Here is a 27,148-nt window from a genome sequence, read left to right on the forward strand (position 1 = left end):
CTCTCTCACCTCTGTCATTATCTCTCCCTTTTGACTCTGACTCTCCTGCCTCTCCTTCCCTCATGTGAAACCTTGGGACTACATTGAACCCACCTGGACAATCCTGGATAGTCTTCCCACCTTAAAATTCTTAATTTAATCACATCTGCAAAGTCCCCTTTGTCATGTATTGAGTTAACCAGAAAGTACATTCAAGATTTTCTGTAAGATCTTGCAGGAAAATCTGAATGAACTTTTGGTCAACCCAATAAAATACCATATTCACGGATTCTGGGGCTTCTCAGTGGTGCAGTGGTAAAGAACCCACCTGCCAATGAAAGAAAAGCAAGAGACACAGGTTCGATCCCTGGATCAGGGAGATCCCCTGAAAAAGGAAATGGCAACCCACTCCAGTATTCATGCCTAGAGAACCCCATGGACAGAGGAGCCTGGCGGGCTATAGTCCATGGGGTCGCAATGAGTCAGACATAACTGCTCATAACACATAACACGCGCACACACACACACACTCACAGATTTGGGGGATAAGGATGTACACATCTTTTGAGAACCTATACTTTGTTTACCGCATTGCTAAACCTTGTCTTTCTCCTCTATGAGGCAACTGGATGTGTAGGATCTCTTCTAGTACCTGAATAAGGAGAATAGTGGTTAGGGAAGATTTACTAAGAAAGCAAGAACTAATCCTTTTTATCACCCTGAGAGATGATCTGTTCTTGTTAATGTATAAATCGTGCAAATCACATGAATGAATGGAGTTTGGAGAGGTGACTGGAGTACCCACAACACAATGCTTCTGGGGGGAACGGGGCCAAAGGAAGGGTGGTCTAAAAGGTCGGATCTGATTTACTGGGTTCATATGCCACAGCATGCCTTTTGTGCCGTCACGTCAAACACTTTTACTCAGTTAACTCTCTGCCCTTCTTCTCCATGTTTTTTTAAAACACTGTAAATTAATGCAAGATTTGCTATACACTTGCTGTTTCATTTTATTCTCCACCTATTTCTTGGTTTTATAATATTCAAATGAGAGTAAAATATATAAAACTCAAATTGAGTACAAATTTGACTTGGCAGCAGCATTCTGAATGCTTAAAAGAGATGAACTTTATTATTAGCTGAGGGATATGCAAATATTAAGAATTATAGAAAATTTATTCATGCTAATGGCTCTGAGTCTATGGTATGTCCATAGATTTGATCTGGTGTACACAAATTTGAGCTGGGTTATAAATCATATATTTAGATTTTATGGAATTTAGTTCATCATTCTCCCAATTTAGTTCTAAGTCAATTTTCTGAGTAGTTGACTTCTTTAGAATGCATCCAGAATATAATAGCAAAGCTATTGATATGTCTCCAGAAGAACACTTGCCTTCTTGAAGCTGACATCTGTATTTGTATCAGCTTTGTGGACTTTTGTGACACTCCAGCTCATTCTCTGCCTAGCTTTTAGTCTGGACTAAATAAAGGCTTCTTAAATTGATTTTAGAAAATTTCTAATAAAAAAATCTTTAAATTCTTATTTTTCTGCCTGAGAATTCAAATTACTATTAAACCTTAGAATTTCTTTTGAGTCATAATTATACATCAGATCAGTTTTCTAGGTCTATTTATTTTATATGTTTTTATTGCATATGCAGTGAGTCAGTTAGCAAAAAAAAATGACATTATTATGTTGTTTGAATTTTATTTCATCTCTTTCCTTGGGAAGGTAATTGTTTGGGTTTGTCTTTTGGTTTTTGGACACTTGTACTTCTTGAGATATAGCATAGAATTGTACTTAAGTCACAGAACCCAGAGCCAGATTGTCTAGCTTTCTTTCCAGCTCTGAAGCTTACTAGCCACCTGATCTTGAACAAGTTTGACAGTCTTTCCATGTCTCTGTTTCCTTATCTGTAAAATGGAGATTAAAAATAAATATAGTCTCTACCTCATACGGCAGTTGAGAGCATTAAAAAGACTAATGTCTGACATGTAGAAAGCACTTTGTACATATTTTCTATTGTTTTTTTGCTTGTGAATCATTCCTTTGAGTCATTTATTTGTCTTTTCAATAATGTTAGAAAATAATTAGAAAATTAACACTTCAGCCTATTTATTATACTTGTCTGTCCTCCAGTTTTCTTTTGTCTCAATACATATTTGGAAAGATTTTGTCACTTTGAATTTTTATGCTAAGAATGTCCAACGGAACTCATTTTATGAATTAGCTATATCTCTCTAAGGAATTTTCATCATTTTAAAAATCACTTAAGTCTTGCTTTAGAAATAAGATCACAACAAAGCACTTGGTGGTGTGAATCTGGTCACATTAGGTGTTTTCTAAATATTTTCCTGACTTTAACATGTGGTGAGAAACTCTTAATGTTTTCCTCAAAAGCATTGCCTAATTTTCCCAACACGATTTGTTGGTAATGCTGCTGTTTCCTTCCTTTTCTGCATCTTCTTCTCTTCCACGCGGTCACGAGCCAACTCTTTCTTGTTTCAGTGCAGATGTTCCACTTCTCAGGATGCCTTCCTGACACAACGCAACGACACACCCAGGTAGATTAGGTTCTCCCCATCCCAGGGGCTCCCAACTCAACCTGATGGAAAACCATAAACACTCTGGGCTAAAATTGCCTATCTTTCTTACCAGTTAGACTGGAGGCTCTGGAGCATAGTGAATATGTCATGTTTATTATAATCAGTATTTCATAATAAAGAATACATAAATGACATTAAAATAAACCTTATTTAAGTATAATTCAGCTAATTTATTTCTGAAGTTTCATATGGCAAAGATGGAAAAATATTAAAGTCATCTACAGCAATTATATTCACAACAATTATACAAAAATTCTCCTTTTTGTTACAGATGACCTTTATATGTTTCTGTTCTATGCTAGTCAGCATGCAGAAGCTCATAGTTGCTATGGCTTCATAGTGGGGTAGCATCTTCTATTTATAGAATAGCTCTCTATTTCATTGAACATATTTTTGTTTTTAATGCTACTGCATGAAAGGAATATAGCCATGATAACTCCTCTTCATTTATTTTTGCCTGGCAATTTCTTGCCCAATATTTTCTTTTTAAATTTTGTCTTGCAGGTGGCATATGATTGGACTTATTAATATTTGTCTTTGTCTTTTAGGTGAAGTTTGGCACATGTTTATTTACATTTGGTTTTACACTATTCCATTTTATTTTGTTAAGTCTCTTTGTTTTCTTTTTGGCTGACTTGTTAAAAGGATTGTGTTTTGATTTTTATTGACTTTTCACATGAATACCAACTTGAATTCACATAGACTGTAGTTCTCAGAGTTTTGAATTCGCATAGACTCTTGAATTCGCATAGACTCTAGTTTTCAAAGTCTTGAATTCACATAGACTCTTGAATTCACATAGGCTCTTGAATTCACATAGACCCTAGTTCTCAGAGTCTTGCATTCACATAGACTCGAATTCAGAGAGACTCTAGTTCTGTACTGACACTAAAATTTCAGTAATCAGTTCTCTAACTGCTTTTAGTGTTCAGTGTTAAAAAGAAGACATCCTGAATTTTGCCTCATCATCACAGAAATCCTTCATTTGTCTGGATAATTTCTTTTCCTTGATTCTGAAATGTTTTACCAGGATTTACTATTGGTGTTTTAGAACTACTTTTTATCCTGGATTATGGTAAATACTTTAAATCTATCAATGCCCAACTTTTATTTTCAGCAAATATTTCTTCTATTTTCAGCAAAAAATCTATTTTTCATTTGTTCTGCTCATTCCTCCACCTTCCCACTGAAATGCTACTATCTTGTAGTAGCATTTTGAATTTTGCTGTCTTTTCTGTATCTTTGCCATCGTCTTTCACATTGTCATTGGTATTTCGCTATTGGTTTTTCTCTTCTGCAGCATATGAAAAAGAAAGTCGCTCAGTCATGTCCAACTCTTTGTGACACCATGTACTGTAGCTCGCCAGGCTTTTCTGTCCATGGAATTCTCCAGGCAAGAACACTGGAGTGGGAAGCCATTTCCTTCTCTAGGGGATCTTCTGGACCCAGGGATCTAACCCAGGTCTCCTGCATTGCAGGCAGATTTTTTACCACCTGAGCTACCCAGGGAGCCCTCTGCAACATACAGTAACTCTATTAACTGCCTTCAATGTGTGCTTTAATTCTTCTAAAAAACTTTTATACCTTTAGTTCTTTTCCCGCCTTTGATAACTTTCCTTCTGATTTCACCACAGCTAGGAAATCAGAAACACCTCTGCTTATATCTGTGCTCTAAATCAGAGAGACCAAATATCAGCTTCACAACTCAGACTCTAGCAAACAGTCTCTTAGTGAAATACAGAGGCCAAAGTATTTTTTACTTTATTTCACATAGCTCATATTGCACAGGCAACAGGGAGAAGTAAAGAGGTGACTCACAAAAATTTACACCATCCTTGTACAAGCCAGTTTTAAAGCTCCTGGTGTTCAATATCAGTCTTTCATCCAGTAACATCCATTGACATAATCATCTTTTCCATAAAACTTTACCCACAACTATGATTTGGGAATGGGCCTCTCATATTTTGAAAATAATAAGACATATTTAAATTTAGAAAATGTGTTGAGATTGAATCTTGCTTTAGAAATAAGATCATGACAAAGCACTTGGTCATGTGAATCCTGTCGCATTAGGTGTTTTCTAAATAAACACTTTTATGACTTTGACAGTATTTTGAAGCAATACACTGAGCCTACCACTATGTATCTAGACATTAACCTTTATTTCCAAGTCATTAATTATATTTATAACTTGTTATTTCAGCTTTTAGACATTTGTTTAATGAGAAATAAGGATAGATTTGTCATTTTTTAATGCTCTAGGAACATATCATTTATAAACTAAAAAAACTGAATTGCATCTTTGAAAATTCCTGAACAGCTAATTTGAAGACATAGCAAATGTCTCAGTGACCCTTTTGAAATGCCTCTTGATATTAGTCTCTGCATATTTCTAAGAATTCTTTCACTGATAACAGAAATTGTGAAATTAGGAGAAATTTTCAATGTGTATTCAAAACATTGCCTATTCCTTATCATTTTGTATATCTGGTATCTTAAAACTATTATCACCTCCAAGAAAACACAGAAGGCTGACCATGCAAACCCTTCTGTGACTGATTACATGCAGATGAATAATCGCTCAACAAAATCAGGGCATTCTGCCTCATCTTGTACTACTTTGCTTTTTTAAAAATTCCTTAAACAAGGACTTTCCACAGGAAGTAAAATTCAAGGAAGCATAATAAACTTTGCAACCTAGGTAAATTTGCTTGATTGATCCATTGGTTTAGCCAGTTTCTTCATTTTTAAAACCTGCAGAAGAAAAGCACATGTTTGAGGCTCATGGAAAATAGAGACATGAAAAATAGTCACACGCTCTCTCATGATTTAAGAAAATAGGAAGTGGACATAAATTGGGTCTAACTGGAGTATATAACTTCTTATATTACAAAAGGTAATAATAGAAATCTTTCCCCTGAGAACCTCAGAATTCTCTGAAAATGCATTCCTACCCTTGGTTTCTAATAGTCTCATGATAACAGCTTAGATTTGTTAGTGGTGTATATTCTTTCCAAGTGCTTCCCTATATGCTCTTTCTGCTTTACAGGATATATTCTATTACAGAAAGAGTTAATTTGGGGGTGGATTAGCAAGTATTTTCTTATCAGCAAATAAAATATTCTATATATAGGATTACAATAGATTCTAGGCTGGGCTGGAGAACTCATTAACTGGAGATTTGAGAGAATTCATTGAACTTTTAAAAAAGTTTATTTACTCATCTGCACAGTGAATTACCTCTAAATCCCAGAAACAAATAACTTCTAGTACAATGGTGTTGTGATGTAAATATTTATAATGCTTTTTATCAGAAATAGTCGTGTAAAATTTTATTTTCCCTTCCTCTCTTTCACAGACCACTGTAGCCTTATGGCATGGTCCTCCACACTCTGGTTTCCATTAGAATACTTACAGGTCCTATTATTCCCTATTTTCTACAAGTATTTTATGACAATAGCATCTTTAGTTTCCAGTCAATTATTAGTAATGTTTTTAAAAATTATTTAATTTTTAAAGGTTATCTTCCATTTACAGTTATTACAAAATATTGGCTATGTTCCCTGTGTTGTACAGGATATCTTTGAGTCTGTCTTACACCCACTTTGTTCTGTGTTACCTTTCTCTTTAAAGTTTCCCTAAACTCAGTTAACCCTGTTTCTAATGTCAGTCATATTCTGAAAGAGAATATCATGCGGTCAGACAACCAATGTTCCTATCTTCTTTGCCACACATCACTAAGAAAGGGACTGTCCTTACAGATGGCTAACAAATACATGAAATACATGAAATACATCGCTTGTTATTAGGGAAATGCAAATCAAAGCTACAATGAGATGTCACCTCACACCAGTCAGAATGGCCCTCATCAAAAAGTCTACAAACAACAAACGCTGGAGAGGGTGTGGAGAAAAGGGAACACTCTTGCGCTGTTGATGGGAATGTAAATTGATACGTCTTCCACTATGGAAGATGGAATGGAGATTCCTTTAAAAACTAGGAATAAAACCACCATATGACCCAGCAATCCCACTCCTAGGCATATACCCTGAGGAAACCAAAATTGAAAAAGACACATGTATCCCATTGTTCACTGAAGCACTATTTACAATAGCTAGAACATGGAAGCAACCTCAATGTCCATCAATAGATGAATGGATAAAGAAGCTGTGATACAAATACACAGTGGCCATAAAAAGGAATGCATTTGAGTCAGTTCTGATGAGGTGGACAAACCTAGAACCTATTATACAGAGTGAAGTGAGTCAGAAAGAGAAAGATAAATATTGTATTCTAATGCACATATACAGAATCTACAAGAATGGTACTGAAGAGTTTATTTACAGGGCAGTGATAGAGAAACAGACATAGAGAATAGACTTATGGACATGGGGAGAGGGGAGGAGAGGGTGAGATATATGGAAAGAATAACATGCAAACTTATATTACCATATGTAAAATAGGTAGCCAATGGGAATTTGCTGTATAGGTCAGGAAACTCAAACAGGGGCTCTGTATCAACCTAGAGGGGTGGGATGGGGAGGGAGATGGGAGGGAGTTTCAAAAGGGAGGGGATATATGTATACCTATGGCTGATTAATGTTGAGGTTTGACAGAAAACAACAAAATTCTGTAAAGCAATTATCCTTCAAAAAGAAAAAAAAGAGACTGTTTTACGAACCTTACAAATCTACATCAGGTGTCATCAACATCAGGATAGGAACAAATGGGCACGCTGCCTCACAGTACATTTGACAGAAGTGTCACCTTGTTTTTCAAATGAGGAAATTAAAAGACATTGACTTAGGAGGTTAAAAAACAACATGGACACAATTTATTTGCTCCAGGTAGGTTTTCTACTCCACTACCCTGCCTGTGTAGGTAGAGTCACTGATGGGGAAAAGAGAGGAAGAGAGAGAGAGAAACAGAGAGATTAAAACATAATGTCGTTTCTGTGATCAGAAGAAAAAGCCACAAGGCAATGGAAGCCAAATCTCTCTAATACTCAGACAACTGATTTCCTGACCATTAATAATCTTAGGCATTTCCCCGTAAGTAGGATAAAAATTGAAGTATTTGGAAAGTAAATACTCTGTAAATTTTTGCAAAAATAAACTACTGACTTTCTGTTAAGATTGATATAAGAATGACACATTTTATGAATAATGTACAAAATGAAATTTATATCATAATGTGGAAAAACTTTAGTGGTTCATGTTCAATAAAATTTATATAGTGACCATTTACAACAAGAGGAGTATGGCTGAACATAATCAGAATTCATCTGTACAAATAGACGATGCACAGAGAAAAATAAAGACATATTTTCTTCTGCATGTGAAAGACTTTCAGTAGTTTGTGTGAATCTCTTTTTATCAGGATTATCTGGAGGAGTTATACTTTTGTGTGGATATATAGAGTTTTCAGAAGACAGGTGAATTTTAAAAACTAATTCACATTTATTGTGAATATATCAGGTTATACAATCACAGCATGCATATGATACAATGTCTTATTCCTTTATATTTTGTTTCTTTTTGATATGTGTGAAATAAAATATAAAAAAATTAAAACTTTAAAATATACCTATAATTTAATATAATAAGAAGTCCTTAAGGAAAGCCAAATACGGAATCAAACTACAAAATACGGAGTCAAACTACAAATGATTTTTAATCTCTCCTGGGTCACGCATATTATTCTCAAATTGCTATGTGTACATAAACTTTCAAGTAGCTGATGGAAAAAAACAAACAATGTACTAAGATGGTTCAGTGTGGGGACAAGGTGAGAAGATAGGGGAGCAGGGCAGGGAGGAAACAGCTTGGTGGTCTGTTAACTGGGGTTGTCTGGGGCTTTGAGTCAGTGTTGGTAAACCAATTCAAATAACAAAGCACACCAAAGACCACTACCCTATGAGTGCAAAAAACAACAGCCCTAAGGAGAAAGGCAGGGGTGTATGAATGAGTGATGAACATATCAAAACACACACACACACACCATTCACTGGTTGGCCCCAGAAGGAGCCCTTGAAATGATTTTGGAATTACAATTTTTAAAGAGTAAATAGTAAACAAACAAACAGAGTGATAGCAGCAAAGAACACTGAATTAAATAACAAAAACTAGTTTTGAAATCAACTCTGGCACCTGTATTTAAATAATACATGGAGAATCACACTCACCAGGGAGGGTCCTTATATTCCTTTCACATCAGGAAACATGTAGATGTGTTTCCTTATGCCTAAAAGGAATTGATTAGACCAGATGAGACTACGGTATCTCTAAGACATTTCTGCTTCTAACATCTGTTATTCTGTGATCATGCAATCAGGCTTTTGCTCTGTTTGCAAATATGTAATATCTAATGACCTATATTTTTGTTAGGTAGATGGCTTTCATGGGAAAATATCAGGTGATCTGGAATAACTGGCAAAACTTATTTTTAAAGGGAACTATTAATGCTGTCTTATGTAACACATGCCACTATGAAATAAAAGGAAAAACTCCAGTCTATAATTCTCATAGCATTCACATATTTTAGATCTATCTCAATAGATCTTTCTAGATCTATCTCCTTGAGGGTTGAAGGGTAAGGTAAGAGGCAAAGAGCAATTTTTAGACTTGCTAAAGATTTAGTCAAACCACCAAATCTGACACTTACTAATTGTGTGATCATGGGAAAGTTTTTTAATTACTCTGATTCTCCATTTTCTTTATCTATAAATTTTAGAAAATAATGGAACATACTTCATGAGGTTGTTAGAGAAGTAAATGAGATTATGCTTTTATAGCATTTAGCATAAATCCAACACATAGTGCTTCAGGAGTTTCATTAACATTATGTATGTCAATAAATAGTTACTGTTTATCGGAATAATGGCAGGAAAGTGGGGCAGTATTTTCATTTGCTGTTTGCATAAGCAGATGCTTCTCTATTGGCATTTTGTAGCTTTGCTTGAAGGTTTAAAAAAAGAAGGTGACTGTGAAACATGGGAAATACTGTGGTATATTACAGTCTGCTTTCCAAAACCAGATGTTTTAAGTGCCTTCACTGTTCCTAAGATGATGTTATTTTCTTTTCAAAACCTGAATCGTATCTGAGCATGCTACGTTTGTTTTTAGTGACTGCTGGCCCTACTAAGCCTGCGAGTGGATTTGCAGAAGACACTGCCGCGCAGAGCAAGAGTGTGTCAGACCTCCAAGAAGTGGTGTCCTTGAAGGAACGGATGGCGAGGTACCAGGCAGCTGTTTCCAGGGGCGACTGCCGCAGCTTCTCCGCCAATGTAAGCTGCTCCTGGTGCTCCTGCATTAGGCCGGCTGATTGCCTTTCACATGCCTTCTTTACATGGCAATATAAGAATACTACTGGACAATTGGATAAAGTAGAGAAAACAGGAATAATGTGTATCAGATTCAGGGTTTCTGAAATTAAGCTTCAGCTCTGCCACTTACTGGGGCTTCCCAGGTGGCACTAGTGGTAAAGAACCTGCCTGCCAGCGCAGCAGACATAAGGGACTAAGGCTTAATCCCTGGGTCAGGCAGATCCCCTAGAAGAAGGCATGGCAATCCACTCCAGTATTTTTGCATGAAATCCCACGGACAGAGGAGCCTGTCAGTCTACAGCCCCTAGGGTCACAAAAAGTCAGGCATGACTAAAGCCACTTAGCATGCATGCTGCCATTTACCATTTGTATAAACTTGGGCTCCTATCTTAACCCCTCTCTGAACTTCAGTTTCCTTAACTGAAAAATGGGAAAAACCACCTACTGCAGATGGTCTCTGTGAAGAGTCAAAGAGATAATTTACATGTAAGCCGTAAGGCACTGTATAAATGTGTTATTATTGCCCCAATTATCATTTAACCTATAGCTATTCTCCTCAGGAAGGTTGGGAATTAATTTCAAAATCTTAATCATGTGGGTCTGCCTCCCATCCTCCTTGTTCACATGTACAGTTAATTTAAATTCACTGGCAATATAATTTCTTTTGCTTTTTTCATTTTTCTGTATGCACTAAATCCATTACGAGTAGCTTAATCAACATAGAAATGAGGGAGATTAGCAATGTAGGCACTCTGCTAAACCACTTATGATTATACGAAAGAGCAGGATTCAGTAAGACCACCGGTATTTAGAGCCAATGCATACTAAAGTCATATTCAAAAGAGTTTGTTGGACTCCATATTCTGCGGCCTGCAAGCCACAGGATTTGAGAAGTCATTTTATTAGTAGAAGCTTTAATGGAATGTAAGGATATTCTTTTATAATTATAATCTCCAAATTAGCAAAGATGTTCATTTATCCACAAGAGAGAGAGAATAGCCAAGAAGGGTGGTATTCTAAAATAGCTACTGTGAAGCGGCGTTTTTCTTTACAAATTAGTCAGAGACAAGAATGACTGTGCCAAACTCATTAACAATATTGCAATTCTAGATGACATTTAAGATTTTACATAGTAATTAAAATACATTTTAGACACAGCATAGATGTTGAATGAATGTAGAGAAATATCTAAATACTTCCAAAACAAATAGTATCCCTCCAGCACCTCCTGCCAGTCTTCTTACATAGCACCCCCTGCTGGATCATTAAGCCATTTCACCACAAGTTAGATAATAAATTGGAAGAATGTTTCTTGGGGAAACAAGCTGACTTTGAAAATACCTAGATAAAGACTAGCTATTTACTAAGCCATCTTTTATCTAGGAAGACTTTTATCTTGCTAGGCACGAGGATAATATACCATAAAACACATGTGTACAAGGCATGATTTGTATTTAATGTTAAAAGGAAAACATTTAAATCAGGCACATGGGAAACAATTTCTCACTATTTAATATAAAAAATTTTTAATTTCAGTGCTATTCTGAAGAAAGTCTATGTAAAAGGAATTTAATAGTCCCTGTCTTTCCTGCCCGTGTACAGATAAAACTAAGTGAGGGACAGCGATTTATGGGAGGTCATGGAATTAGATAGCAACGAAGCCAGACTAGATTCAAAGTCTCTTGACTCCAGTACTCTTTTAACTATATTCAACTGCCTCTTCTTATACAGGAACGCATATTGGCCCAAAAAATGCCCTATTGTTTGGTTTGCCCCTAAGCTAATATTTTGAGAAAAATGAGCACATATATTATCTCAGAGAAATCCTGATAAATATTTAAGATACAGCAAAATAACTGCCTCATTTGGTCAATTGCATCAAATGTTTGTTTAATCAAAAAAGCATGGAAACTACTTATAACCAAGTGTTGTCTACATAAATAAACCAAATATTTTATGTGCAGAATTTGGAAGTCATTGATGTGGCCCCAAACTGAACCCATTATATTTGAATTACACTGAGATAGTTTCTTTGTCCTAGATCAGTTTCTCTTTGTCCTAGAATCAGCCAGGTGGTATTTTGTTGAACATAAAGGAAAGGCTGGGGCTTCCCTCAGAGCTCAGTTGGTAAAGGATCTGCTTGCAAAGGATACCGGGGTTCAATCCCTGGGTCAGGAAGATCCCCTGGAGAAGGAAATGGTAACCCACTCCAGTATTCTTGCCTGGAGAATCCCATGGGCAGAGGAGCCTGGCAGGCTGCAGTCCATGGGGGCTCAAGAGTCTGACACGACTTAGGGACTACACCACCACCACCACCAAAGGAAAGGCCTGCCTGTGACAAAGCATCAGTCTACAGAAGCCCCCTAGAGGAGAAAGGAGAAGTAACATTTATTAAGCAACAAAGCAACACATTTTGTGCTGTGCAATTTTATTTCCTTTATCTTCATTTTTAACACTTGCTAAAAATCTGTGAGAAATATGTTGCTCCCCTTCCCGCCTCCCCCCCCCAGTTTATAAGAAAGAAAACTGAGATTAAGGAACTCTAGCCCAAGGTTTTAAGGCTCATACATGGGATTAGAATCACTGTTTGTCCTACTCCCCAAATTATGTTATTTCTATTATGCTTTAGAAACCAAGAACAATTCTTTTAAACAAAATTGCTGATTCTCTATGTAATATACTTGCCTAGGTTTAAGTGTTATATATTTAAATTAACTTACTATTAAAATAACATTAGGTAGATTTTGTGTTAGGTATTTAAATTGACTTGTTAATAGAATAATTGTATTGGTGTACCCATTAAATTCCAAATCTTATTGCTGTGTCCAAGAATAGGAAACATAGAATAAGGATAAACATTTTTTTTAAAGGTTCAGCGCAAAGCAATCTAAGTTATATGGTCATTGACAATTACATGGAGTAGTTGGGATGTCAGTACCTGGTGGTAACCAAGGCATAATGATTTCAGTCTAAGCAAAGAAACATCACTCCAGCTCATAGTCACAGGCTGCTTCTTGAGTAAGTCCTGCCATGTTACATAGGTAAACATGCACTTACAAGCTGAACTAAACAAAAAAACCTTTTCACTCCTACTAACTGAACTATAGCTCAAAGGGCTTTCCCTCTTAGCCCAGCAAGTGGCATCAGGAGTACTGGGTTGTATTACTAGAAAATATCAACAAACTGTATGCATTGTTGCGTGTGTAACATGGTCTAATTCCAAAGCACGGTGCTAAAGGAAATGAATGGATATATCCATTTTTTTCTAATTCGTTTAGTAGATAAGAGGCAGTCTATTCAGTGTACGAACTGATATTTTTTGTGCAAACACACGTACCAGGAAAGTATCCATTCATTAGCATAATTAATCAGACCTACCAGATTAATTTGCACATCATTTGGACATTGTTTATAGTTGTTGGAAAAGGTAACTTTCTTAACAAAATTTGGCTTGATTTCTGTAATTTAATATTTATATATTATCTATAAATGATCGGAGAAGGCAATGGCACCCCACTCCAGTACTCTTGCCTGGAAAATTCCATGGACAGAGGAGCCTGGTAGGCTGCAGTCCATAGGGTCGCTAAGAGTCGGACACAACTGAACGACTTCACTTTCACTTTTCACTTTCATGCATTGGAGAAGGAAATGGCAACCCACTCCAGTGTTCTTGCCTGGAGAATCCCAGGGACGGGGGAGCCTGGTGGGCTGCCATCTATGGGGTCCCACAGTGTCGGACACGACTGAAGCGACTTAGCAGCAGCAGCATACATGATCAACTGAAAAAGGTCATTTATGTAAATTAAATGTTTGAGGGGATAAGAGAAATACTGTAGCCTTAATTTACCCTTCCCTTTCTTTATCTTAAATTTCAAAAGAGATGCCATAATTTCCTATGATTTTAACATGTATCAGGTGATAGTAATTGACCAGGATTTATGTGTGAAGTTTGTTACAGTTTGATAGAATGTATCCCTTCTTTCCATTGAGCTAATGTGCTATTCTGAAATATTTGGCAAGCCCTGTAACTGGGGAAAGGTTATAAACTTGATAAAGCAACCACTTGAGTATCTGCCAGTAATTCAGACAATCCCGAATATTAATTTCATCTCCAGTGTTTTAGAGTATTGCCTGCGTGTGGGCACGCATGCACGGTCAGTCCTGTCCGACTCTTTGTGACCCCGCGGACTGTAGCCCGCCAGGCTACTCTGCCCAAGGGATATTCCAGGCAAGGATACTAGAGTGAGTTGCCGTTGACTCCACCAGGGGATTTTCCCGACCCAGGGATCAAACCCAGGTCTCTTGTGTCTCCTACATTGGCAGGCGGATTCTTTACCACTGTGCCACCTCTGGAAACCCATTTTAGAGTATAGAAAACCTCAATATAGTGTTGTACTTTTAGTACTTGTTTGAGAAACTATTTCAGTCAGGATTTCAGGATCGTAAGAATCCACAGTCCAGGGAACCTCAGCTCACAAGTATCCAGATACTCTCAGGTTTCAAGTCTTCCAGGGTTATGTCAGGACTGGGCCAGACCTCAGGAGACCTTCTGTGCATGAAGTGTCACTGAATCTCCTCCCAGTCTCATACTGGGACACATCCTAGAGGAGAGTGGGTTGGCCTGGGGCCTGTTTGCTAAACAGTTGTCATCCCACCTGGGCTTGAGTGCCTGCTGGGCTGCGGAATATGCTGAATCGTCAAAACCAAAGCCGTCGAGTTACTGAGCTTCCCACAGGGACAGAGTATCTGAGACAACTTCTCAAAGTTGTTCGGGTTGTTCCAAGTGACTCCTACTAGAATGAGCTTTCTCATCCATAAACTGCCAGTGATAGACCAGGATCTTTCTAAACTTAGACCCTCCCACCCAACCCAGAGTCTCATATACCAAGGCTAAGGGCTGAGTCCTAGGATACATCCATCTCGGAGTATCTGTTTTTCTGCCTATTTTTTAAAGGCTAGTGTTAAGACAGACAGCTGTGATTAAGACAGGCAGATATGGTTTCAAACTCCAGCTCCCACACTCACACCCTAGTTGTGAGAATTTAACAAGATGTCTTACTTCCCCAAACCTCAATTTCCTCATTTTAAAGTGAGGATGATAAATGTTCATATCTCACAGAATATGGAGAAGCATCAAATGAAAAAATATATGTAAATATATAGAAGAAAATCACTCAGCACTATGTATTAAATAGTGGTTATTTTTATTAACTTTAGTATTTTTTCATATGATTAAAAATATGCTCCCTTAAAAGAACTCCAAAGCTATTTTGTTTATCCTTAATGATTTAAGTATGTTTTGGAATAAGTCAAATTTCTTTTTTAATATTGTTAATGATGTGTTACCTATCTAGACATTTGGAATTTTAATAACAATTTTATTATGGATTAAAATTTAATCCATTGTTCTAATATCTGGCTAGTTTATGTAGTATGAGAGAAATACATTCTAACAGGTCTAATCTCCAGACATCAAAATCTATCTGAGATAAAGAAAATTAACTCAATACTTTGAAGATTCTTCTAACTTTATATCAGAAGACTGACACATGAAAAACCATCATGGATAGATTATTTTTATTAAGGTTTTCTGTAATAAAGGCCTTCTGAAATAATTATTTATGTTACTGTCTTTCTATTATACCACCCATTAATAACTGTCAATGATTTTTTTTTTAATAGCTTGAGAATCCTACCCTGAGATGATGTAAAGTTGAATTTTCCTTTTTCTTAATTTGTTTTAGATGCTGGAAGAATCAGAAATGTGCACAGTGCCTGGTGGTTTGGCCAGAGTGAAGAAACAATTTGAGAAGGACAAAATTGCTTCTTCCTCTAATACCTTCACTCAGTACCAATACCAACACCAGAACAGATCTGAGCAGGTAATACTACTATCAGTCAAGGATAAATCCTGTCTGGCTGAAATGCTCTTATTTCAGTGCTAATATAAAACACACACACCCGCCCTCTTTGGTGGTATATTTGTTTTTATTACTCATCAAGAATGGTAATTTTGAAATGTTTTGATAATCATCCTGAAAGCATATCAGTGTATTAACTTATTGGAGCATTTTGACATATTTCTAGAAAATCACACTGGTATATTTTTTTCTCGGCTTCTAATGTCTCAAAAATGAAAATTAAATAGTCTAAGTTAGTCAACAGGTAAACAGAAATGTTGAGAACAATATTTACATTGAACTTCTGCCTTTACATTATAACTCATGATAAACTACCTGTTATTTCTTTGCATAGATTAAATTTGAAGCATTATTCAGCTGCTTATTTTGATGAGTTTTCTATTTGCTTAAAATAATCAAAAATTGAGTAGTGGAACCCAGATGTTATATAAAACTTAATAATGCAACCTCTAAATGCTATCTTACATAAAAGATTTTATTTTCCCATTTCATTACTCCATTGTCATATATCACCAAGTATTGTCATGGGTTATAATGATTTTTGATTGTGAAAATATTAGTAATAAGACTCATTAGATTGAGCCTGGCACTGTGAAAAATAGTAACTGCACTGTAAATAGCCTTTCTATGAGGAAGAAAGTAACTGGGATATTTCTGAAATGTTGTCATAGGACATAAAAGTATTTTTTGTTTTTGCTTTTTCAGAAAAATCCCAAGGATATTTAGAGTTGTCTAAGTGTTGAATGCTAAGGCATTCGAGTGTGTATGGTGGTCGGGTAGCAGGGAAAGTATATCAGATAGATTAATTAAAAGTCTGATTTATTTTATATATGTTACTAAATATGCAACAATCAAAATATATTAAATATATGTATTAAACATATTGCTAATTAACACTAAAAAAAAAGTCTGATATGTGAAATAGTATTTGTTTTCTTTTTCTGGCTTTGTTTGAAAAAAAATTTTAAGGTGCAATATAAGTAGCTCAAGTTTAAGGCAAGATTTCTTTTAATTTTACCTAAAGGAAATGTAATATAAATAAATTAAGATTGGATATTGTTGCTGTTTGGTCGCTAAGACATGTCCAATTCTTTTGTGACCTCAAGGACTGCCCATGGAGTTTTTCAGACAAGATTACTGAAATGGGTTGACATTTCCTTCTCCAGGTCTATCTTCCCGACCTAGGGATCAAACTTGCAGGTGAATTCTTTACCACTGAGCCACCAAGGAAACCTGGGATTGGATATAGTTGCGATCTAAAATATAGCTTTTGCAACATAGGAATCTAAGTGAATCAAGTATGTGTGTTTACTTGAAATTGATCAACTACATGATATATAGTCATTATTAATAATTTAAATAAATCCTATGTAGAAGTACAGGTTTTTACACGTCCTTTAATTTACAGGAAAGCGGTGTGATAGAGTGTAAGAACTATGAGACTCGGTAGATATGAGTTCATGCACCACCTCTGACATGTATCAGCTGAGTCACATAGACCCAGGGCCACCTTCACGGGGAGCAGTTACACAGAACCCCTTGGGTGGAAGGGCCCTGCACTTATTTTCATACTCTGCTATTATTTTGAAATTCTTAGTGATTTTTAAACAAGAAACATTACATTTTCATTTTACACTGAGTATGGCAAATTATGTTGCCAGCACTACATAGTCCAAATTCATAACCCCTCAAGTCTTAGTTTCTGTTAAGATGGAGAAACCAATGAGTGATTTGTCTATTTCATGACGTGACTGTGGTGGTCAAAGATACCAAAGGGCATTTCCATGAAAGCATTTCATCATCTGTAAAATTTGCTATCAATTAGGATGCTTTATTTTGCAAAAGGCCAAAAATCCAACCACAAACGTCTTAAGCTAAAAAGAATATAACAAATTCATAAAAATGCAATCTTGTAGAAGGGAGATTTGATGTAATCTCCAGAGGTATACTAGAGCAGCTGGCTTGTGCCAACACTTTCATCATTAAATTTTTAGGAATTTTGAAAACCAGATAATATCATGTTAATAGCTTGCAATCAGCCATATTATGAATATTAATACCAAGGGAAGTGGCAACAAATCAGGAATATTTTTCCTCCCTTCCTTCCTGCTTTCCTTCCCTTCTATTCTTCCTCCCTTTCCTCTTTCTGTCTTTCCTTTGAGAACCCATTGTTAATTTACCATGGATTTAACTAAGGATTCACAGTATGTCTCTAGCACAGTAGCTAGGAGCACTCAGATGGAGCAAGATCGCTTGGGTCCATATCCCTGCTCCTCAACTTACTGCTGTTGTCATTTAGTCACTCAGTTGTGTCCAACTCTTTGGGACCCCATGGACCATAGCCCGCCAGGCTCCTCTGTCCATGGGATTTCCAGGCAAGAATACTGGAGTGGGTTGCCATTTCCTTCTCCAGGGGATCTTCCTGACTCTGGGATCGAACCCACATTTCCTGCTTTGGCAAGTGGATTCTTTACTGCTGAGCCACCAAGGAAGCCCTCCTTAACGTATTAGCTGGTGACATTAGGCAAGTTTCTTTGTATCTCTGTGTCTCAATTTCCTCAATTATAAAGCCAAGATTAGAATAGCACCCACCTCATAGGTATGTTAAGAGCATTAAAAAATCTGTTTTTGTAAAGTACTTAAGATTGTGCTTGGACCTTATAAGCACTTTGCAAGTGTTTGTTTTAAAAACTGATTATCTCCTTGACCATATTTCTTTTCTTTTTTAACCTCTCAGCCTTACTTCCTCTCAGTTGGCCCCTTTTTCACTCAAATTTTCCCCAGAAAAGACTAAAAATGATGGAGAAAAAGAGGGAGAATCCTTTTCCCAGAAGCCTCAGGAAAAAGCCTTATGACATCTAATTGGCTCTAAATGGATACATGTGCTTCCCCTAGAGCTAAAGTACTATAGCCAGAGGATGCTGATTGGCTGAGCAGCCTCTGTGCATGTCCTCAGCATCCCCTTAGGAACAAACAGTAAATAGAGGCTGGGTAAAAACCATCAAACCAAAACAATCAACCAATCAAAAACAAATCAATCCTGGGTAAAAACAATCAAATCAAAAAACAATCAAAAAAACCAAAGCAATCAAGCAATATATGTGTGTGTGTGTATTGCAGACGTATTTTTCTCCTTGCAAATATAGTGTACTATAATAAGCTGTAATCCCTGCTCTGAGAACATGAAATACTAAAGTATGTAAGAGTAATTTTAAAAATGTACTAAAAATCTGAATAGCTGCATGATTCTAGGCCTGTAATGACCTCTCTGAACTTCAGTTTCATTATCTGCCTTTAGACATACTAATAATACCCCATAATTCCATGAGAAATGGCTAAATCTAAGTCATAATGCAATGCAATATAAATAAAATAGAAAGGAAACATGAGAGAATGAACAAGTAAATACCATTTATTGACCCTTACACAGAAATCTGTAGGGAAATAAAAGAAACAAGTAATCTGTCCTTAAAAATCAAATTACTGACTTATAGTCCTTAATGGAAATTTGAGCTATCTATCAAATTTGAGCAGAAAATGTAGAAAAATCATGTTTTAGATATTCACTTAAATGTTTAAAGCATTCTGAATGCATTCTAAAAATCTCTTCTTTTATCAGCAGGGATTGAGGACAAAACATTTATTGGTAGACAAACAGTTAATTCTGTTTTATCCAAATTGTTGTCATGCCTGAGAGCGTTTTCTGTCTCTTTGTTTAAAGTACTTGAGATTTATCTCTCTGCTAAATTCTGCCCATAGCCAGAAAAATATTTAGTTTGCTAACATATATAAATTAACTTGAAAATCAAGTTTAATTAGAGTTAAAAGAAAGAACATTTGTTTTGGATTTCTGACAATATTTAACATCACAATTAGTAATAACTTCATCAGTTCAGTTCAGTCACTCAGGTGTTTCCGACTCTTTGCAATCCCATGAATTGCAGCACGCCAGGCCTCCCTGTCCATCACCAGCTCCCGGAGTTCACTCAGACTCACGTCCATCAAGTCAGTGATGCCATCCAGCCATCTCATCCTGGGTCGTCCCCTTCTCCTCCTGCCCCCAATCCCTCCCAGCGTTAGGGTCTTTTCCAATGAGTCAACTCTTCTAATGAAGTGCAAATGTTAGTCGCTGAGTAGTGTCCAGCTCTTTGCGACCCCATGGACTTGTAGCCTGCCGAGCTCCTCTGTCCATGGAATTCTCCAGGCAAGAACACTGGAGTGGGTTGCCATTTCCTCCTCCAATAATTTCATAAGGTGTAATATGAATTCCAATCCATCTCTTTTTTTTTTCCTAATGTACTGAAGTCAAATGTTTCAAGGTAATTAGCTATTTGGAAGCAGTTTGTCTAGAAGACAGAGAACAGGACTAAACAGGTTTTGAAAATTAAGCTATCTCTGAGGGTAAAGTTCTCTCTTTTATTTAATTGATTATACCTATTGAAAGAGGTTTAAATAGTGGGGGGGAAAGCAGGTACAAGATATAGGAACACTCACTATGCCAAACATTTTAAACTTGGAATAATGTCCTATTTATGTATTCTAGACTTCGACTTTATGGTTCTGCCTAACAGTTAGCAGCATCACTGCTAGCCTGTGGGAGTATCCTTATGTAAATTAGAAAAAGAAGCCACTCTGGACAGTCATGGTCTCTGGGTAACAGGGGTATGGAGTTCAGCTTCTTAGAAGAATATGTTGGGGAAAACTTTATTATTATCGGTGGTTCTGGTAGTTAATACTGCTTTTAATATCACCCATTTAGAGTCTGTTTTTCAAAGCATCCTTTACTTATTCCTGTAGATAAGAATGAAATCCAACCCTCCTTAAGGGATTATGAGCCATTCAGCATGTGTCCTGTTGATATTTAGGTTAGAAATACCACATTAGCATTGTTTCTCATTTTGTCTTAGGACTGAATTCTCAGAATTCTATGCCAGTGAAAAGCAGTAGGTTCTTAATACTAGAATGTAAAGGACCACTTAAGAGGGATATTTTTAATCCACTCACTACAACAGGCTCCATTTGGGAAAACATTCTGAGTAATCCATCCCCTCATCTTTAAAAAGAGGTCTTGAAGTACATGGAGCAGATATTAGGATAAATATGTTGTTGGTAGGAAAATGCCATTCTTCCTGTCAGAGTTTATTTTCACTCACCCATTGTATGGTTGCTGGGTTGTTGTTCTTTTTAAAGACTTTCATCCTCTCTTTCTTCATTTTTAACAGCTTTATTGAGGTAATTTGCATACCATAAACTTCACCCATTTTCAGCGTACAGTTCAATGGCTGTTTAATATATTTACAAAGTTGTGTGGTGTCGCCACAGTCTAATTTTAGAACTTTCCCATTCTTCCAAAAACCAAACCTTGGACCCATTAGCAATCTTAGGAGCTTCCTTCTTTGTGCCATATTCTCACATTCAGGATTTGATCTTCATTCTCTCATGCTTATTTCCTCTTCATTTTCTTTCTCTTGTATTTACACAGCACTGAGTAGCTCTTTGCATATTAATTGTGAAGTCCTAGCAGCTCTTTTCTGGAGTTGCTTCTTTTTTCCCTCATTTTAAGTGGTCTACATAGGGAAGAACAGATGGAGCTCCAAAAATCTGGTAAGTACTCTGTCCGATGCTGTGCTTAGGTAATTGCTTTCATATGAGAACGGCTGCACTGAATCTATGTCAAGAGTCTAAAGCATGCCTGACCTCCACTCCCTGCCGCCAAGTCTGATGTGGACCAGTAGGGAGCTGCAAGACAGGGTGTATCTTTCCACACACATCTGCTGTTGCAAAAAGCCTCACATAAACAGTCATACTCTATTAAGATTATGTGGATTTGAAGCAATCTCTAAACAATTTTAGGCTGATAGAAAACATTTTTGACAGCTTGTGATGTATCTGACATCTGTGTGTTTTAGACTCTTTAAAGGTGACCCATAATTATCTTCTAGCAAGCTAAACATATTTTTATCAACTGTATGTCCACATTGCAAAGCATTTCTCATAAAAAGTGTTTTAAGCCTGACTTTAGCTTTCTGCCACATATGTAATTTTTCAAGGGCCTGGATTGCGATTAACAACCCCAACCTAACTTATATCTCTATCAGCACACAGGATTGTGACCAAAAGTATGTCTTGAAATGTGTTGTTTTTTTTTTTAAGTTATGTGCATGGTTTTTAAATGACTGCTGTAACTAAAGTAACCCAATCAAACTGAGGCAGTTTAGAGGAATGGTTAAGCCTATCAGTTCCAGAATCAGACAGCCCAGGTTATAGTCTCCTGAGTTGACCACATAACCTCCTTTATAAAATGAGGATTAAGTACTATGTGTGTTAAGAATAAAACGAGGTGGTTCATGTAAAGTTCTTACCAGAACTGACCAGCAGATATGAACAGTTCAGTAAACACCAGCTACTAGCAGTAGTAGTATTGCCACTACTTTGCCATTCAAAGTAGAATACGATTCATAAACTTATTTTATTTATAAGTAAACTGACAAAGAAGGATGGCATTGTTCTATGCCTCACACCGTCTTTCTTTTTGCCTTTCTGGCCTAGGGAGACAGAATCATTTCCTAGAAGCTCATTGGGCAATTCAAGATTAGTTTGAAATTAACATCCCTGAACATGCTTTTCAACTTGTCACCTCCGGCTACCCAGTCTCCATCTGCCTCCTCTCTTGCTGTTCATGTCCACCTTCCTATAGCTCTGTGTGTCTCGGTGAAACCGTGTCTCGGTGAAACCTTGTCCAGTTCTAACTGTTGCTATTCAGCCTGCACACAGGTTTCTCAGAAGACAACTAAGGTGGTCTGGTATTCCCATCTCTTTATGAATTATCCACAGCTTTTGTGATCCACACAGTCAAAAGCTTTGGCATAGTGAGTAAAACAGAAGTAGATGTTTTTCCAGAATTCTCTTGCTTTCTCTATGATCCAGTGAATGTTGGCAATTTGATCTCTGGTTCCTCTTTTTCCAAATCCAGCTTGTACATCTGAAATTTCTTGGCTCATGTACTGTTGAAGCCTAGCTTGAAGGATTTTGAGCATTACCTTGCTAGCATGTGAAATGAGTGCAATTGTGTGGTAATCTGAACATTGTTTCGCGTTGCCCTTCTTTGGGATTAGAATGAAAACTGACTTTTTCTAGTCCTGTGGCTACTACTGAGTTTTCTAAATTTGCTGGCATATTGCATGCAGCACTTTAACAGCATCATTTTTGGATTTGAAATAACTCAGCTGGAATTCTATCACCTCCAATAGCTTTGTTCATAATAATGCTTCCTAAGGCCCACTTGACTTCACACTCCAGAATGCGTGGCTCTAGGTAAGTGACCACATCATTGTGGTTATCCAGGTCATTAAGGCCTTTTTTGTATAGTTCTATGTATTCTTACCACCTCTTCTTAATCTCTTCTGCTTCTGTTAGGTCCTTGCCATTTCTGTGCTTTATTATGCCCACCTTTGCATGAAATGTTCCCTTTGTATCTCCAATTTTCTTGAAGAGATCTGGTCTTTCCCATTCCATTGTTTTCCTCTATTTCTTTTAATTGTTCACTTAAGCAGCCTTTCTTATCTCTCCTTGCCATTCTCTTGAACTCTGCATTCAGTTGGGTATGTCTTTCCCTTTTGCCTTTTGCCTCTCTTCTTTTCTCAGCTATTTGTAAAGACTCCTCAGACAACCACTTTGACTTACATTTAATTTTCTTTAGGATGGTTTTGATTACCACCGCCTAACAGTGTTACAAACCTCCATCCATATTTCTTCAGGCACTCTGTCTACCAGATCTTATCCCTTGAACCTATTCCTGACTTTGATTTAGGTCATACCTCAATGGTCTAGTGGTTTTCCCTACTTTCTTCAATTTAATTCTGAATTATGCAATTAAGAGTTCATGATCTAAGCCACAGTCCGCTCCCAGTCTTGTTTTTGCTGACTGTATAGAGCTTTTCCATCTTCAGTTGCAAAGAATATAATCAATCTGGTTTCAGTATTGACCATCTGATGATGTCCATGTGTAGAGTCATCTCTTGCGTTGTTGGAAGAGGCTGTTTGTTATGATCAGTGTGTTCTCTGGACAAATCTCTGTTAACCTTTACTGTGCTGAAAATGAGCAAAGAAACTAATCTGCCTGGTGGCTTAGAGGGATTTAGAAGCATTACTGTATGAAGCCCCACCCCTATCCCCTCATTTCCCAGGCAGGCAGGACCTTGGGGGATAGTACAAATACTCATAAATAAGACTAAGTTACAAGCATAGATTCAACACTTTCAAAATATCTTGAATTGGTTGCTTTTCTTTCTATGATCATCTTACTGTTTCTCCAAAAAAAAAATTTGTAGAAACAAGATTTATCCCAGTTATTGGAATATTATGACCATAGTTCCTCTTCTTCTGAATGGTACTGTGAGTCTTTCCATTTCTGTAACCTATTTGTTCTTATAGAACTCATTTTCAATTTCTTTTACAGAAGACAAGTGTGCTTACAGATATACCCTTCACTTCGTTCAAGTAAGAGGAGTTAGGATTGCTCAGGAGGAAAGGAATGGCTTTGTGCTTATCACAGGGCCTGTGGCTGTTGAGGGAGTGTCACCTGGACCCTTTCCACAAAGGCACAAAATCACAGCAGAATTTCATATTCTCAGTGCTCCAACACATGATCTCAAAAAGCTTTTAATGTTGATAAAGATGTAAAGATTATTTAGACATAATCAAGTTGTATGTTTTCTTTTATGGGAGAGAGTAGACATTTAGGGAAAGTTGGAATAGAAAAAAGAATATATATTTGTATAGCCCCTTCTTCAATCTGAATTGTCCTATTAGTTTAGAATTATAACTGTGCTCTTTGTATAATTACACCTAAAAAGCTTCTCAAGTATGTAAACAATATAGTATAATATATTTACTAAATAAACTTTCTTTTTAAATTTAATAATAAAATGGCAAGATACAGAATTTTAAGTTTTGAGATTTTGCTAGTTTGTGAAGAGCAAGGAAAATTATAGCACCAATAGAAATCATTAACATTATACAATCATTATGTTTTCAGAACTTAGTAAAATCTGCAAAAATGTTTTTTTCCCATATAATTACTTTTATGAAAATGGGCATTTTCTATAAGCACTTGACATCAGAGGATATATTATTAGCTTTTTCTGCTGCTTCTGGATCTGATATTTCTCAAAATAAACCTGTCCTCTTGGGGCTCTAAAAATGATTGGATTGAGTCAAGCCTGTCTGGTTTTGGATGCTCATTTATTTATTAGTTTGCATAATTACAAATGAATTATCCTGCTAAAAAAGCAAAACTGGAAGAACACAAGGCGTGAACAAAGAAGAAGAAGCACAAAGAGATTCTGTGCTTAGAGGAAATGCTTCTGCAGAGATATGTTTAGGAAATTCTTCATTTTTTTCCAGTTTCTTTGCAAATCTCAACATCACAGAACCCAAAAGTAAGATTACATCTCCTTCCAACAGGCTTTTCTTGTGCTTCTTCTTTATCCCTCTCTGTCCTGAGTGATCTACTCAACATGGTCCAATAAACAGCTCTTTCAGTTCAGTTCAGTTCAGTTGCTCAGTCCTGTCTACCTCTTTGTGACCCCATGGACTGCAGCACTCCAGGCTTCCCTGTCCATCACCAACTCCTGAAGAGCCTTCATTTTCAACCCCGTCAGGAGGACAGAGCACTTCAGGTAGCAGCCACTAGGTGGACACCAAAAGTGGGGAGCCAAGTACTCAATCCATCTTCCTTATCCTTGGGTATACACCATGGTCTTCTAGAGACATCATTCTGCTTTGGTATTTGAAATCCCTCCCTTGGATTATGCAATTCATCATATTGCACAGTGTATAGAAATAGGTTTGGAGAAGGTTTGTGAGGCTTCAGTGCAGTCAAGACTTTAGGCTGGGGTCCAGTTTGTGAACCTGTTATCATAAGCATTTTTTATCACTATTCTAAAAGTATCAACAACAAATTCCCCCAATCACATTTCCATTGTTTTGTTTTTCTTAGAGGATCTAAAAAAGGAGTATTCCTTTCTCCCCCTCAATTTCTTTTCTTTTCTGTCTTTATTGCTCCCAGCCCTTTTATTACTAAAGAGGGGATCATGACAATGACAGAGTGTACCATCAAGTCCGGGTACAGAAAACAGAGAACGAAAAAGCAGTGATTTATGGAGAGGAGGGAATGTAAAGAAATACGGGTGACAGAATTAGAGAGACTTACATACACAACTACTTTTTCCATATCAGAATCAGATACAAATGTGTTGATTTCCTCCTGTAAAAATAGTGCTGAGACAATATCATTTCAGACAAAATACAGGCTAACTTATTTAAATATAATGATCATTGTCTCTGTGTTTAGCACTTACGCTCAGTATAATTTCTCTTATAATTTTGAGATATGTAATCAGTATTTATCTTTTACTGTTTCCTAGACCACTATTCTTGAAGTGTTAAAAAGACTATCACCCCTTCTTAGCAAAGTCTATTTGAATCTCATCTGCTCTGACCCCTCCTTACAGAACTAATTTGACCTTCAGTCATGAAACTCCAGCAAGTGGGTGGGTGTTCTACCCTTTACATTGCCCTGGAATTGATAAGTATAATTGGAGAAAAATCCAATACAGATCAAAGGCTATGTCCTTAAATTTCATTTCATCTGATTTGTTTCTATATATGTATAGGAATTAAATGGCTCAATTTTTAGAAGCTATAGATGTATACTTTTAGGCAAAATGAAACTATTTAAACATCTACTTAAAGCAAATAGTTCTTTGTTCTCTTTTTGTAAGAGTCTCTTTTCAATTTTGAGACCCCTCTAACTTTTGTATTTTTTAAATCTTTGCATGTGATTACCAATATTATATTGATAGAAAAGATGTTTCACTGAATCACGAACCTTAAAAGAAATAAAGAAAATTGTGCAGTTACCTGATGGACTAGTAAAAACCATATTAGGGGAAAAGACTCAGTGATTTTTGAAATCAATGTGCAATAAAAATTACAGCACGTGACTTAATTTTTTAATTCTTTGAAGGTGTTTACAGTGCAGTTCTTCAGCATAAATATTTAGCTACTTGAGGATAATGACTCTCCTTTCTTGTTCCTAGTTTAAACACACTTTAGGTACATCACAAGTGCATGTTGAGCACATAACTTACTGCTTTTTGGTGTTAAAGCATTGATTCTATACTGATGGAATTCTTGTTAACCTCTGTACCATGGTATATGTTTGGAATTTTCAAATCTTGTGCAGCATTTTCCCTTCAACTCCTTTTACTGATTAAGTATGTGGGTAATCAACATGTAGAATTTAAAAATG

General features: G+C 36.6%; 1 protein-coding gene across 1 annotated transcript in view; it reads left to right on the forward strand.

The window, feature by feature from the left end:
• The window catches only part of XIRP2 (xin actin binding repeat containing 2), a 73,811-nt gene that overhangs the window by 16,668 nt on the left and 29,995 nt on the right, over positions 1–27,148 (forward strand). Inside the window, 2 exon segments of the mRNA XM_005676022.3 lie at positions 9,714–9,874; positions 15,658–15,795. Coding sequence (XP_005676079.2) covers positions 9,818–9,874; positions 15,658–15,795 — 195 coding nt within the window. The 5' untranslated portion in view covers positions 9,714–9,817.

This window comes from Capra hircus, chromosome 2, assembly GCF_001704415.2.
Source record: "Capra hircus breed San Clemente chromosome 2, ASM170441v1, whole genome shotgun sequence".
Lineage (NCBI taxonomy): Eukaryota > Metazoa > Chordata > Mammalia > Artiodactyla > Bovidae > Capra > Capra hircus.